The sequence below is a fragment of the Scyliorhinus torazame genome, chromosome 17 (genome assembly GCF_047496885.1).
Source record: "Scyliorhinus torazame isolate Kashiwa2021f chromosome 17, sScyTor2.1, whole genome shotgun sequence".
In the NCBI taxonomy this organism is placed as follows: domain Eukaryota; kingdom Metazoa; phylum Chordata; class Chondrichthyes; order Carcharhiniformes; family Scyliorhinidae; genus Scyliorhinus; species Scyliorhinus torazame.
In genome coordinates, this window is record NC_092723.1 from 125,248,435 (window position 1) to 125,262,540 (window position 14,106).

General features: G+C 51.2%; 1 protein-coding gene across 1 annotated transcript in view; it reads left to right on the top strand.

The window, feature by feature from the left end:
- The first annotated feature begins 6,840 nt into the window (after nucleotides 1-6,840).
- The window catches only part of LOC140394126 (lipase maturation factor 1-like), a 579,371-nt gene continuing 572,105 nt past the window's right edge, over nucleotides 6,841-14,106 (top strand). The window contains exon 1 of the mRNA XM_072481000.1: nucleotides 6,841-7,020. Within this exon, the coding sequence (XP_072337101.1) occupies nucleotides 7,009-7,020 (12 nt within the window). The 5' untranslated portion in view covers nucleotides 6,841-7,008. The remainder of the gene's footprint in view (nucleotides 7,021-14,106) is intronic.

The following is a 14,106-nucleotide window of genomic DNA, read 5'->3' on the forward strand; positions in this document are numbered from 1 at the left end:
AACTTAGAGAGGCACTCAGCACATGGTGTATGTCTGAGTGGCATGCTGTGAGCTCTGTGCTCTGAGCTATCTCCTGGTGGAAAAGAGCGGGAGCTGTGGTGTTCCCTGTTTTATAGTGCGTGTGCTCTCACTGGTGATTGGCTGTGATGTTGCGTGTGTGTTGATTGGTCCGTCTACCTGTCCATCAGTGTGTGTGTGTGATTGCACCATGATATGTTAATATGGATATCATGACAAAGGCCTTTTAAGAAATTGCTCTTTCCTAACAACTGAAAATAACTCGGCTCTAACTGAAGACTTAAAAATAATTGTAAACTCCTTACAAACCTTCCTGGAACCAACGTCAAACTCCAGGAGCTGATGGTTTAAAGCTCTCTTAAAACCTCAGCTGAAGTCCAGTAGTCAGCTGTAGCCTGACCTATTTGACCTAGAGAAACTTTCTAATTGGTCTGGTTATGATCATAAGAAATTATAACTTTTGTTTCTGGATGAGGAGAATCGACAGTTTGAGAGATGCCACTATTGGTTTCAACTTCTTGTTGTTGTGTCAGAAGTATTAAAGAAAATTGCAGCATTGAATACAAGGCTTGAGGAAACCATCCGAGTTAAAATGCTGTAATTTTCAGCCTTTTGTTCTCTGTCCGTGAGTGAGTCACATGGAAACCAACCGCACACAGTTGTTTGCGATGGACACTACGGCATGCAAAGGATTTGCGCCTGCCAGATGTGGCATATAATTTTATTTTAGACAGCACACAAATCTAACCACAGAGCCGGTAAGTAGAAAAGCCATGAGTGGGTTCGGCTAGCTGGAGTCACAAATAATCTCGGAATGACGTTCAGACACAGTAGTCACAATTAGTGTATGTTTGCAGACTGCAGTTTTTGTGTAAATGTATTTGGCTTTCACACAGTCTGTTTCAATAAACAGAGTATTTGTGGTACTGTAAAATTAAGTATAATTTACCTGTTAACAAGCATTCAGCTCTTTGAATGGTGACCACAAAGTAAATGAGTATTACTACCAGCCCAATCCTCAGTCACCTAATCTAATTGTTTACTTACCATGTGCATTCAAATAAGTTCATTTGATCCTGTCAAGACTAAAATGAAGTTGACAGAAGAAGTCAAAATTTATTTTATGCTAACCAACATTTACATTAACATAATCCGAAGAAAGAGGAGAAGACTTCTATTTATATAGTGCCTTCATGATCTCAGGGAACCCCAAATTCCTTTACAGCCAATGAAGTGCTTTTTTAGTCACTGTTACAATGTATGAAACAACAACTTCTCACAGCAAAGCTTATATTGGTTATTGGTTGCACTTAGAAAAGTTAGGTAGAGTTTCTGCTTTGGGCGCTATCGACAATCGAGGCACAATTGTGCTCACTCTCCAAAGTGCAGTAATGGTTCAAATTTTGGCTCAAACCCATTTGCGTAACCACAAAGGTACTTTTTTTTTGTGACCAACACCATGTGACAGTGTTCTAGAATGTAATAAGTCCTTTAATGCCTTGCATTAAAATATTTCTTGTTTTATTTAAGAGTGGCAACATGGTGCCGTTTTACTAATGCAGCTGAAATTGGGTTTAGCAAAAGTTAAGCTTTTTAAAATCTGTGCGTCGTCCATAACCTGTGAATAATCTGACTTTAAATGACTGAAAAGGATTTGTTAAAAGAAAATGCAGAACTGTTTACTAGTTTCAGAGCTGTACACTGGTCAGTTTCTTAAATATTTAGAAATGTTCAGTGTGCTAAAAACCTCTTAAAGTGTTGCTGAATGCCTTTGTGCTAAGACAAGACATTAAGGATGCGATTTGTGGAGACTCACTGTCATTGTTCTTTCAATCTAGGGGCATGGCTAGTTTTGTGGGAGAGGTTAACTTTCAATGTAAACTAGTACAGAACATTGCAGAAAATTTACCGCACTGGACATGACTTGCAGTTTAAATTCATGATTATCCTAATGCTGATTTGACAGATTTCGGGTGAATTGTGCTGATAACCTAGTGGAAACCTATACTCCATTGTGTCCATCGTATGGCATCTTAGTTTAGAGGGGATGTCGATGATTAAGATAGTGAAGAATTGACTAGGTTGAAACTGAGTGGCCTGTCTGTAATGATATGCAGTAACAGTGTATATAAAAGTGTGTATAGCCTCCGACTACTAGCTGTCATGCAACAGAAACAGGACACTCTAACCAGACAGAGCAAGTCTTGATCAGAGTTACAGAAGCTGTCAGTAGTAGAATGATATGTATAGTACAAGTATAGTAAAGGGTTAAAAAGAGAGACTACATGTAACTCAACACTAGATGGCGTTACTAAGTAATCATATAAAAGGCTGCATCTCTCGGCATGCTGGGAGAAGCAGATGGAGATTTCAATGTAGCAGGATAGTGTGAGGTTGAGTTATAGTGTAGTTTATAAATTAGAGAGATTATTGATTACTGTATCACAGATTCAGAACTGTTATTTTATTATGTTACTCAGTAAAGTGTGCAAACCTAATCAAGTTAAGTAGTGTAAAATAAATTAGTTTTGTTTTAGACTTCTTAGTTTTATATTCTTTGTCAACACTACATATCTGGACATCTTGGAGAACAAGACAAGGAATATAACAAGTAGCATGGTTAAAAGATCCATAGTTTGGTTAGCAATAGTTTTGTTTATTCAACATTAAATAACGAGTCTTGAACTAGAGGTTCTGTCGTACACTGATTCATTTATAATCATAGTACAGGGACATAACACCGTCTGGTTTTATTCCATTTTGTTCCATTTGTAGCAGTTGAATACAGCTGAGTGGCTTGCTATGCCATTTCAGAGAGCATTTAAGATTCACAGACATTGCTTTGGGTCTGGAATCACATGTAGGCCAGACCAGGTAAGGACAGCAGATTTTGTTCCCTAAAGGACGCTACTGAACCAGGTGTTTTTTATGACAATGGTCTTAAGGTCATCGTTAGACTTTTATTTCCAGCTATTTTGTTGAGTTTTTAATTCCACCATCTACCATGGTGGGATTTGAATCCTGGTTCCCAGAGCATTACCCTCAGTCTCTGGATTAATAGTCAAATAGTCAAATGGGCGGCACGGTAGCACAGTTGATAGCATTGTGGTTTCACAGCGCCAGGGTCCCAGGTTCGATTCCCCGCTGGGTCACTGTCTGTGCGGAGTCTGCACGTTCTCCCCGTGTCTGCAGGGTTTCCTCCGGGTTCTCCGGTTTCCTCCCACAGTCCAAAGACATGCAGTTTAGATGGATTGGCCATGCTAAATTGCCCTTAGTGTCCAAAAAGGTTAGGAGGGATTATTGGGTTATGGTGATGGGGTGGAAGTGAGGGCTTAAGTGGGTCGGCGAAGACTTGATGGGCCGGATGGCCTCCTTCTGCACTGTATGTTCTATGTTCTAAATGACAATTTCACTGTGCCATCAATCTGAGTGCATGACTCAGCGCTTCGAGATGGCCGCTTACTACCACCTTCGCAAGGGCAGTTAAGGATCAGCAATTAATGCTGGCCTAGCCAGCAACACCACATTCCATGAAAGAATGAAATAGAACACAGTCAATTAGGTGTCAATGCAAACAATGACATGCATCCAAGCTGTCATGTTGCGATGCGGGATGTGGAAGACTGCATTGCTGACGAAGAGCTCCGCATACATCTTCATTCCCAGACATGGTGGTCTGCACCGAGTTTTGTATTGAAGTCATCAAGAATACTTGTTTGACTTGGGCACTGTCGCAATCAATTAGTGGTGTCATCATAGTATTTATTCTTAACTTCATCAGGGTTGGTCATGGCTTTGGGGGGGCGGTGGGGAGGGAGGGTTGCCGGCCTTTTGCTGTGCAGGAGGAGTTTAGACACCATCATAAACACTCTTGAGAAGGCAAATAACCAATGGTTCATGACAGCAAAGTCTACTCCAGCTTACATGCAGAAGAAACAGAGGCAGGCCATTCAGCCCCTCAAGCCTGCTTTGCCTGCTTTGTGCTGTTTCTTTTTTCTTGGCCACTCCAAAAGAATGCTGGACTTTCACCGATTTCCTTGAGCCAAGCTTCTTCAGGTTGACAAATCTTGAAGAGGGGAATGATCTGGACAATGCACCTAGCCAGCTTTCTACTGACAAGAACAGTTCTCTCAGGCCTGTCAGCTATGGCGGTGTCCATGAGGGTGCGCACGTTTTTTGCGCCAGTGATGACCAGTGCCAGCTTTACCTTTTTGAGATTGATGGGATCCCTGCCAATTGCAGCTGATAGCCGGGGAGGTGAAGCAAACAATATTTAGGTCGTATTTTCCAGCCCTTTCCTCATATTGGGAAGGTGAGCAGTATGGCCCTGAAAAGGGCTGCTCGGGCGCTCAAACTGCTAAATTCCACTTCTTCGGCTTCTTCCAGTGAAAAGCAAGCCTATGGCCTCAGTCACCTGTGTAAGCCGCAGCTCCCAGTGAACGCACTCCTGCTGTTACATCATTCACTTTCACCAGAAGATTTGTGATAGATGTTGGAGGAAAGATGATGAATTGGATATGGTGAGGGAAGGTTGTGCATCAACAGCTGGTTTAAATTGCTGAGCTTATCAAAGAGCATATGAACAAGCTTGAAAGCGTTCAGGAACCAGCATTGGAGCTGTTCTGTGTAATGGGCACCAAAGCTACTCTTTGACACGACCAAACAACCGGAAGTGTTCCCTTGCTGAAAGGCAGAAAACATGCTGTCTGAACTTAAGAGAAAACTTTTGAATTCCACTTCCCTTTGCTGCTATCTTGCCACAGCCATACAAAAGTAAACGTGTGATAGAATGAAGGAGAAAAGGCACCATTTTTCAAATAATAAATAAATAATCTTTATTGTTACAAGTAGGCTTCCATTAACACTGAAACTAAGTTACTGTGAAAAGCTCCTCGTCACCACATTCCAGCACCTGTTCGAGTACACAGAGGGAGAATTCAGAATATCCAATTCACCTAACTGCACGTCTTTCGGGAGTTGTGGGAGGAAATCGGAGCACCTGGAGGAAACGCACGCAGACACGGGGAGAACGTGCAGACGCCACACAGACAGTGACCCAAGCCGGGAATCGAACCTGGGATCCTGGCGCTGTGCAGCAACAGTGCTGCCCACTGTGCTATGATGCTGCTCACTGTGCTACCATGCATCGCATAATAAGATACAGAGGCTACCCATTCCTCTACTTCATAAACCTCATAAATATTATGTAAATGATTGAGAATTTGATAAACTCAGCCTGAGAACATTTGGGGCGGGATTCTCCGGTCCGCCAGCTGCAATGTCTGCCGCTGCGTGCCCCCGCTGGCAGCAGAATTCTCCGTTTCCACAGCCAGCCGATGGGGTTTCCTATCGTGGCCACTCCACGCCGTCAGGAAACCCAGGGGCGTGGGTACGCTGCCGGCAGACCAGAGGATCTCGCTGATGGAGAAATCCGCTGATGCTATGTGGACTTTCATACAAAATGCAGAGTGCATGAAAGTAGGCCTTTCATTATTGTCATGTGAGAATACCTTTAAGAAATGGGTGTTTAAGAAATGTACCTTTAAGAAATGGAGCTGTTCATGTTACTGGAGTGATGTCAGAGTGTGGGTGGAGCTGAGCTCTACTTCTCCTTTTCAGTTTCAGTTTGAGAAAAAGCTTGGTGTGTGACTGTTTTTCAGTTAGCTGCATCTGAATTTTAACAAAGAGCTGTACTGTTGATCTCTGCTATCCAAAGACTATCTATGGATCACTTGGTGAACCCAGAATTGTAAAAGGTCTCAGTATTGAATGTAAATCTAATGTGCTCCTGTTTGAAGGTTTGTTAAGTCTTTTGGATGTTAAAAGGACAGCTTACAGGGTTACTTAGTGTTGTAGTCTTTGGGGTTGTATTTGATTTACTGGTTGCTAAGATGTTCACTTTGTTTTAAAAAGGTTAACTTGAGTTCATAGATAAAACATTGTTTTGTTTTAAAGAAATACTTGTCCATTTTCTGCTGTACCACACCTGTAGAGTGGGACGTGTGCTCCCCATACCACAATCTATTAAAAGTTGTGGGTCAGGTGAACTCCATGATACACTTTGGGGTTCTCTAAACCCTGACCCATAACATTCTTAACCTGTAAATTAAGGAGACTTGCATTTTCTATAGTATTGTAATTGTGTGTACCCTTAAATGTTCTCAGCTGTGCAATTCTTTTATTATTTTATGCTTTTTGCTTTAATTTAATGATTGTAACTATGGATTATGATGGCTTGCTTTTTTTTAAATGTCATCGTCACAATTTGCCACGTGCCGCCATGATGATTTTCAATAAAGCCATTTATCTATGTATCCATCTATTCCCTCACCCTGACCTACCTTGGTCCAGTGGCAAGACCATTCAAGATGGCTGGAGATAGATCTGGATGCAGTGGCTGACCAGGACATCATCCACACGTTCCACAACACGGTGCTGTTTGGCCATTCGACCTTCGATAGGTCTCATTTGCCCAGTCCATGAGAACCATTCTTCACATGGCAGGGTAGACAAATCCCTAAGCTGCTGAGGGTAAGAGACCTAATGGCAACCCTCATCTGGGTTTGGCCTGCCAGTCGAAATGGTTTCAAGGGTGTCTAATGCTGTCGTATGCTGATAAATACATAGAGCCACATGTGAAAGCTGGGTGAAGGTGAGGACCAATACAGAATGAGCCCCCTGTGAGAGGTGCTACCCTGCCTTTACACCCCATTAGATAGTTTCCTACGAACGACCTGGAATTAGGGAGGGCGATAAAGAAGCTTATGGGTTTTACAGTGTATGTTCACAGAAGAAAGTTCCACATCTGCACATAGTTAACTTTTTGAATGTTCTCATCTTCTATCTCTTACAGGCTGGGAGTCTCAGCTTCTGGAAACTGGCTTCCTAGGTATTTTCCTGTGTCCTGTTCTGACACTCCGCATCATTCCACATCATACACCACCATCCAAAATTGTCATATGGTCTTTTCGTTGGCTCATTTTCCGCATCATGCTGGGAGCGGTAAGGATTTTAAAAAAAAAAATCATTTAATACTGATCCTGGTTTTCACTGTAATCTTCTGTTTTGCAACATTAATTAGCAACAGATGCAATTTAGAGATGTGCAATCAGGGTGGGTGGCTTACGGAGAATGAGGGGATATAAACGAGTTCTTCTAAAAATCATTGAGTAAACTACCGAGAGAAGAAATATAAGATGCTGCATCTGGCAACCAAAGTTAAATAATGAGAATAGATCTGATTGATGAATATCTATTGCATTTAAAGGTGTATCAGTAACCATCAGTTGCACTTCTCCTTTCACGATAAGAACATTGACCTTGACTTCCGGTTGCAGCTATGCGGAGCTAAGCCGCACGAATCGGCATCTCCCGCAAAGACGGACTTTCGGGCTCGATAGAAGAGCCCCAACGGGACTTTTCACAGAGCCAACCCGTGGGGAAGAGAGGAGAGAGGTCCCCCACTAACCTGTATGGACCGGACCTGCAGTGAAACGGCCAAAAAAAGGGCACTGGAGCAGCGGGAGAAGAAGGGTAAAATAAACAAAATGGCGGCGGCCGGGGACAAAGAAGAGATGCAAGAATTCATCAAGCACTGCTTCGAGGAGCTGCGCAAGGAGATGGTGGTGCCTATGCTGGCAATAATTGAAGGACTTGGGGCAACCCAGAAAGCCCACGAGGTTAAGATCCAGGAGATAGAACATAGAACAGTACAGCACAGAACAGGCCCTTCGGCCCTCGATGTTGTGCCAAGCATTGTCCGAAACCAAGATCAAGCTATCCCACTCCCTGTTATTCTGGTGTGCTCCATGTGCCTATCCAATAACCGCTTGAAAGTTCCTAAAGTGTCCGACTCCACTATCACAGCAGGCAGTCCATTCCACACCCTAACCCTCTCTGAATAAAGAACCTACCTCGGACATCCCTCCTATATCTCCCACTCTGAATTTAAAGTTATGCCCCTTTGTAACAGCTACATCCACCCGAGGAAATAGCCTCTGACCGTCCACTCTATCTATCCCCCTCATTATCTTATAAACCTCTATTAAGTCGCCTCTCATCCTCCTCCGTTCCAAAGAGAAAAGCCCTAGCTCCCTCAACCTTTCCTCATAAAACCTATCCTGCAAACCAGGCAGCATCCTGGTAAATCTCCTTTGCACCCTTTCCAATGCTTCCACATCCTTCCTATAATGAGGTGACCAGAACTGCACACAATACTCCAAATGTGGTCTCACCAGGGTCATGTATAGTTGCAGCATAACCCCGCGGCTCTTAACTCAAGCCCCCTGTTAATAAACGTTAACACACTATAAGCCTTCTTCACGGCTCTATCCACTTGAGTGGCAACCTTCAGAGATCTGTGGACATGAACCCCAAGATCCAGGACAAAGTGAGTGAAAATGAGGACGAGCTCTTGGGCCTGGCGGTGAGAGTGGAGCGGCACGATGCGCTACACAAGACGTGGGCGGGAAGACTCAAAGACCTGGCGAACAGGTCGAGGATTAAGAATTTGAGGATCCTGGGTCTCCCAGAAGGAGTGGAGGGGGCCGACGCCGCGGCATATGCGGGCACAATGATCGGGGCGCTGATGGGCGCGGAGGCTCCCCCGGGGTTGCTGGAGCTGGAAGGGGTGCACCGGGTGCTGGCGAGGAAGCCCAAAGCAAACGAGCCACCAAGGGCGATGGTGGTGAGATTTCACCGGTTCACAGACAGAGAGAGGGTCCTGAAATGGGCCAAGAAGGAACGGAGCAGCAAGTGGGACTATTCTGAGATTAGAATATACCCGGACTGGAGCATGGAGGTCGCTAAGCGGAGAGCGGGTTTCAACCGGGCCAAAGCGGTGCTGCATCGGAAAGGAGTGAAATTTGGAATGTTGCAGCCAGCACGACTGTGGGTCACATATAACGGCCAACACCACTACTTTGAAACGCCCGAAGAGGCGTGGACCTTTATATTAACTGAAAAGTTGGACTCTAATTGAGGGTTTGTGAGGTTGGGGGTATGTGAGGGTTGAAGTATGATGGCGGTTGTATATAGGGGGGCAAGCATGCGCAGGGAATGTTATATGGGCTGGGGACGAGAGACAAGGCCGCAACAGAAGCTGCGTCGGGGGGGGCGGGGCAGGCTCTGGAAAGCGCGGGGAGGTGAGGGGGGGAGGAGGGGGGGTGAGAGGGGTGGGGGAGGAGGGGGGGTGGGGGAGGAGGGGGGGTGAGAGGGGTGGGGGAGGAGGGGGGGTGAGAGGGGTGGGGGAGGAGGGGGGGTGAGAGGGAGGGGAGGGGGGAGGGGGGAGTGAGGAGGGTGGGGGAGGGGGAGGAGGGGGGGTGAGAGGGGTGGGGGAGGAGGGGGGAGGGGGGAGTGAGGAGGGTGGGGGAGGGGGAGGAGGGGGGGTGAGAGGGGTGGGGGAGGAGGGGGGTGGGGGAGGGGGGGTGAGAGGGGGGTGGGGGAGGAGGGGGGTGAGGGGGGTGGGGAGGAGGGGGGGTGAGGGGGGTGGGGGAGGGAGGGGGGGTGAGGGGGGTGGGGGAGGGAGGGGGGGTGAGGGGGGTGGGGGAGGGAGGGGGGTGGGGGAGGGAGGGGGGGTGAGGGGGGTGGGGAGGTGGGGGGTGAGGGTGGTGGGGGAGGGGGGGTGAGGGGGTGTGGGGGGTGTGGGGGGTGAGGGTGGTGGGTGAGGGTGGTGAGGGGGGTGGGGGGTGAGGGTGGTGGGGGAGGGGGGGTGGGGAAGGGGGGGGAGGGTGGTGGGGGAGGGGGAGGGGGGGTGAGGGTGGTGGGGGAGGGGGTGGGGAGGAGGGGGGGTGAGGGGGAGGGGGGGTGAGGGTGGTGAGGGTGGTAGGGGAGTGGGGGGAGGGGGGAGGAGGAGGGGGGTGAGGGGGAGGAGGGGGGGTGAGGGGGAGGAGGGGGGTGAGGGGGAGTGAGGGGGAGAAGGGGGGGAGGGGGATGAGGAGGGGGAGTGAGGGGGAGAAGGGGGGAGGGGGATGAGGAGGGGGGTGAGGGGGAGTGAGGGGGAGAAGGGGGGGAGGGGGATGATGAGGGGGGTGAGGGGGGAGTGTGGGGGGGAGGGGGAGGAGGAGGGGGGGAGTGTGGGGGGGGAGGGGGAGGAGGAGGGGGGGTGAGGGGGGAGGGGGAGGGGAGGGGAGGTGAGGGGGAGGGGGGGAGGGGTGGGAGGTGAGGGGAGGGGTGGGAGGTGAGGTGAGGGGAGGGGGGGGAGTGGTGGGAGGGGAGGGGTGGGAGGTGAGGTGAGGGGAGGGGGAGTAGAGGGGGGGGAGGGGGGAGGGGGAGGGGAGAGGGGGAGGGGGAGGTGAGGGGGGAGGGGAGGGGAGGTGAGGGGGGAGGGGGGAGGGGAGGTGAGGGGGGAGGGGGAGGGGAGGGGAGGGGGGAGGGGTGGGGGGGGAGGTGAGGTGAGGGGGGAGGGGAGGGGGAGGGGAGGGGGGGGAGGGGAGGGGGGGAGGTGAGGTGAGGGGAGGGGGGAGGTGAGTGGAGGGGGAGGTGAGGGGGGGAGGGGGAGGAAGGAGGGGGAGGGGGAGGAAGGAGGGTGGGAGGGGGAGGGGGGAGGGGGAGGAAGGAGGGGGAGGGGAGGGAGAGGAGGGGGAGGAAGGAGGGGGAGGGGAGGGAGAGGAGGGGGGAAGAGGAGGGGGGAGAGGAAGGAGGGGATGGGATGGGGGGAGGGGATGGGATGGGGGGAGGAGAGGAAGGAGGGGAGGGGGAGGGGAGGGGGAGAGAGGATGGGGGGAGGAGAGGAAGGAGGGGAGGGGGAGAGAGGAGGGGGGAGAGGAATGAGGGGAGAGGGAGGGGGGGAGTGGATGGGGGGGGAGGGGGGAGGGGAGGGGGAGGGGAGAGGGGGAGGGAGAGGGGAGGAGGGAGGGGGGGAGGAGGGGGAGGGGGAGAGGGAGGGGGAGGAGGGGGGAGGGTGAGAGGAGAGGAGGTGAGGTGAGGTGGATTTATGAAGCGCATGTTGGGGCGCATCCCGGACCTGGAGGTAGGAGGACTGATAATGGGAGGGGACATTAACACAGTGCTGGACCCAGCACTAGACCGCTCCAGATCAAGGACGGGAAAGAGGCCGGCGGCGGCCAAGGTGCTCAGGGGGTTTATGGACCAGATGGGGTGAGTGGACCCATGGAAGTTTGCAAGACCGCAGGCCAGGGAATTTTCTTTCTTCTCCCACGTGCACAAGGCATCCTCCCGGATAGACTTCTTTGTGCTGGGCAGGGCGCTCATCCCGAGGGTGGAGGGGACGGAGTATTCGGCCATAGCCGTTCCGGACCATGCCCCGCACTGGGTGGAAGTGGGGCTGGGAGAGGAGAGGGACCAACGCCCGCTGTGGCGGTTGGATGTGGGACTGCTGGCAGATGAGGTGGTGTGTGGTAAGGTAAGGGGGTGTATTGAAAGGTACTTGGTGGCCAACGACAACGGGGAGGTGCGAGTGGGGGTGGTATGGGAGGCATTGAAGGCGGTGATCAGGGGAGAGCTAATCTCCATCAGGGCTCATAGGGTGAAGACAGAGGGCATGGAAAGGGAGAGGTTAGTGAGGGAGATTTTGCGAGTGGACAGGAGATATGCAGAGGCCCGGAGGAAAGATTACTTGGGGAAAGGCGACGGCTCCAGACGGAGTTTGACTTGTTGACCATGGGGAAGGCGGAGGCACAGCGGAGGAAGGTGCAGGGGGCGACCTACGAGTACAGGGAAAAGGCCAGTCGGATGCTGGCACATCAGCTCCGTAAGAGGGCGGCAGCGAGGGAAATAGGGGGAGTCAAAGATGGTGGGGGAGCCATGGCCCAGAGTGCAACGGAAATAAACAAGGTATTCAAGACCTTCTATGAAGAGCTGTACAGATCCCAGCCCCCAGGGGGGGAAGAGGGGATGGGAAGACTCCTGGACCAACTGCGGTTCCCGAGGGTGGAGGAGCAAGAGGTGGCTGGTATGGGGGCACTAATCGGGTTGGAGGAGCTGAGTAAGGGTTTGGGGAGCATGCAGGCTGGGAAGGCCCCGGGGCCGAACGGGTTCCCGGTGGAGTTCTATAGAAAGTATGTGGACCTGTTGGCCCCGCTACTAGTGAGGACCTTTAACGAGGCAAGAGAGGAGGGGACCCTGCCCCCGACAATGTCGGAGGCGACAATTTCCTTGTTTCTGAAGCGAGACAAGGACCCACAGCAATGTGGATCGTACAGGCCGATTTCGCTCCTTAATGTGGACGCTAAGCTATTGGCAAAAGTGCTGGCCACGAGGATTGAGGACTGTGACCGGGGGTGATACATGAGGACCAGACGGGATTCGTAAAGGGCAGGCAATTAAATACGAATGTGCGGCGGTTCTTAAACGTGATAATGATGCCATCGGAGGAGGGAGAGGCGGAGATAGTGGCAGCCATGGACGCGGAAAAGGCCTTTGACCGAGTTGAGTGGGAGTACCTCTGGGAGGTGTTGCGTAGGTTTGGGTTCGGGGGAGGGTTTATTAGCTGGGTTAAGCTCCTTTACAGCGCCCCGGTGGCAAGTGTGGTGACGAACCAGCGGAGGTCGGAGTACTTTCGGCTGTACCGAGGAACGAGGCAGGGGTGCCCTCTGTCCCCCCTGTTGTTTGCATTGGCGATCGAACCCTTGGTCATATCACTGAGGGAGTCTAATAAATGGAGGGGAGTGGTCCGCGGGGGAGAAGAGCATCGGGTGTCGCTATACGCGGACGACCTGCTGCTGTACGTGGCGGACCCAATGGTGGGGATGGTGGAGGTCATGCAGACTTTGAGGGAGTTTGGGGAGTTCTCGGGCTATAAGCTCAATGTAGGGAAGAGCGAGCTTTTTGTACTACAGGCAGGGGACCAAGAAAGAGGGATAGGGGACCTACCGCTGAGGAGGGCGGAGGGGAGTTTTCAGTATCTAGGGATCCAGATAGCCAGGAGCTGGGGGGCCCTACACAAACTGAATCTGACGAGGTTGGTGGACAAAATGGAGGTGGACTTTAAAAGATGGGACATGTTGCCGCTCTCGTTGGCGAGTTGAGTGCAGTCGGTAAAAATGGTCCTTCCGAGGTTTTTGGTTGTGTTCCAGTGCCTCCCCATCGTGATCACCAAAGGCTTTTTCAAGAGAGTAGGTAGGAGTATTATGGGATTTGTGTGGGCGAACAAAACCCCGAGGGTAAGGAGAGGGTTCCTGGAGCGCAGTAGGGACCGAGGAGGGCTGGCACTGTCAAACATAGGGAGCTACTACTGGGCAGCAAACGTGGCGATGATCTGTAAGTGGGTTATGGAGGGAGAGGGGGCGGCATGGACGAGGATGGAGATGGCGTCCTGCAAAGGAACGAGCTTGGGGGCGCTGGTGACGGCACCGTTGCCGCTCTCGCCATCAAAGTACACCACGAGCCCGCGTTAAGGGTCTGGGGCCAGTGGAGACGGCATAAGGGTCCAGTGGGAGCCTCGGTGTGGTCCCCGATCAGGGGTAACCACCGGTTTGGCCCGGGGAAGACGGACGGGGGGTTCCAGGGCTGGCACCGGGCGGGGATTAGAAGAATGGGGGACCTGTTCATCGACAGGACATTTGCGAGCCTAGGGGCACTGGAGGAGAAGTTTGAGCTACCCCCTGGAAATGCATTCAGATATATGCAGGTGAGGGCTTTTGTGAGGCGACAGGACAGGGAATTCCCGCTGCTCCCGACACAGGAAATTCAAGACAGGGTGATCTCGGGTGTATAGGTCGGGGAGGGCAAGGTTTCAGCAATACACCAAGAGATGAAAGAAGAGGGGGAAACGCTAGCAGAAGAGTTGAAGGGTAAATGGGAGGAGGAGCTGGGGGAGGAGATCGAGGAAGGTTTGTGGGCTGATGCCCTGGGTAGGGTCAATTCCTCCTCCTCATGTGCCAGGCTCAGCCTGATACAATTTAAGGTGGTTCACAGAGCGCACTTGACGGGAGCGAGGTTGAGTAGGTTCTTTGGGGTAGAGGACAGATGTGGAAGGTGTTCAGGGAGTCCGGTGAACCATGTCCATATGTTTTGGTCATGCCCGGCACTGGAGGGGTTCTGGAGAGGAGTGGCGGGAGCAATATCTCAGGTGGTGAAAGTCCGGGTCAAGCCAAGCTGGGGGCTAGCAATATTTGGAGTAGTGGACGA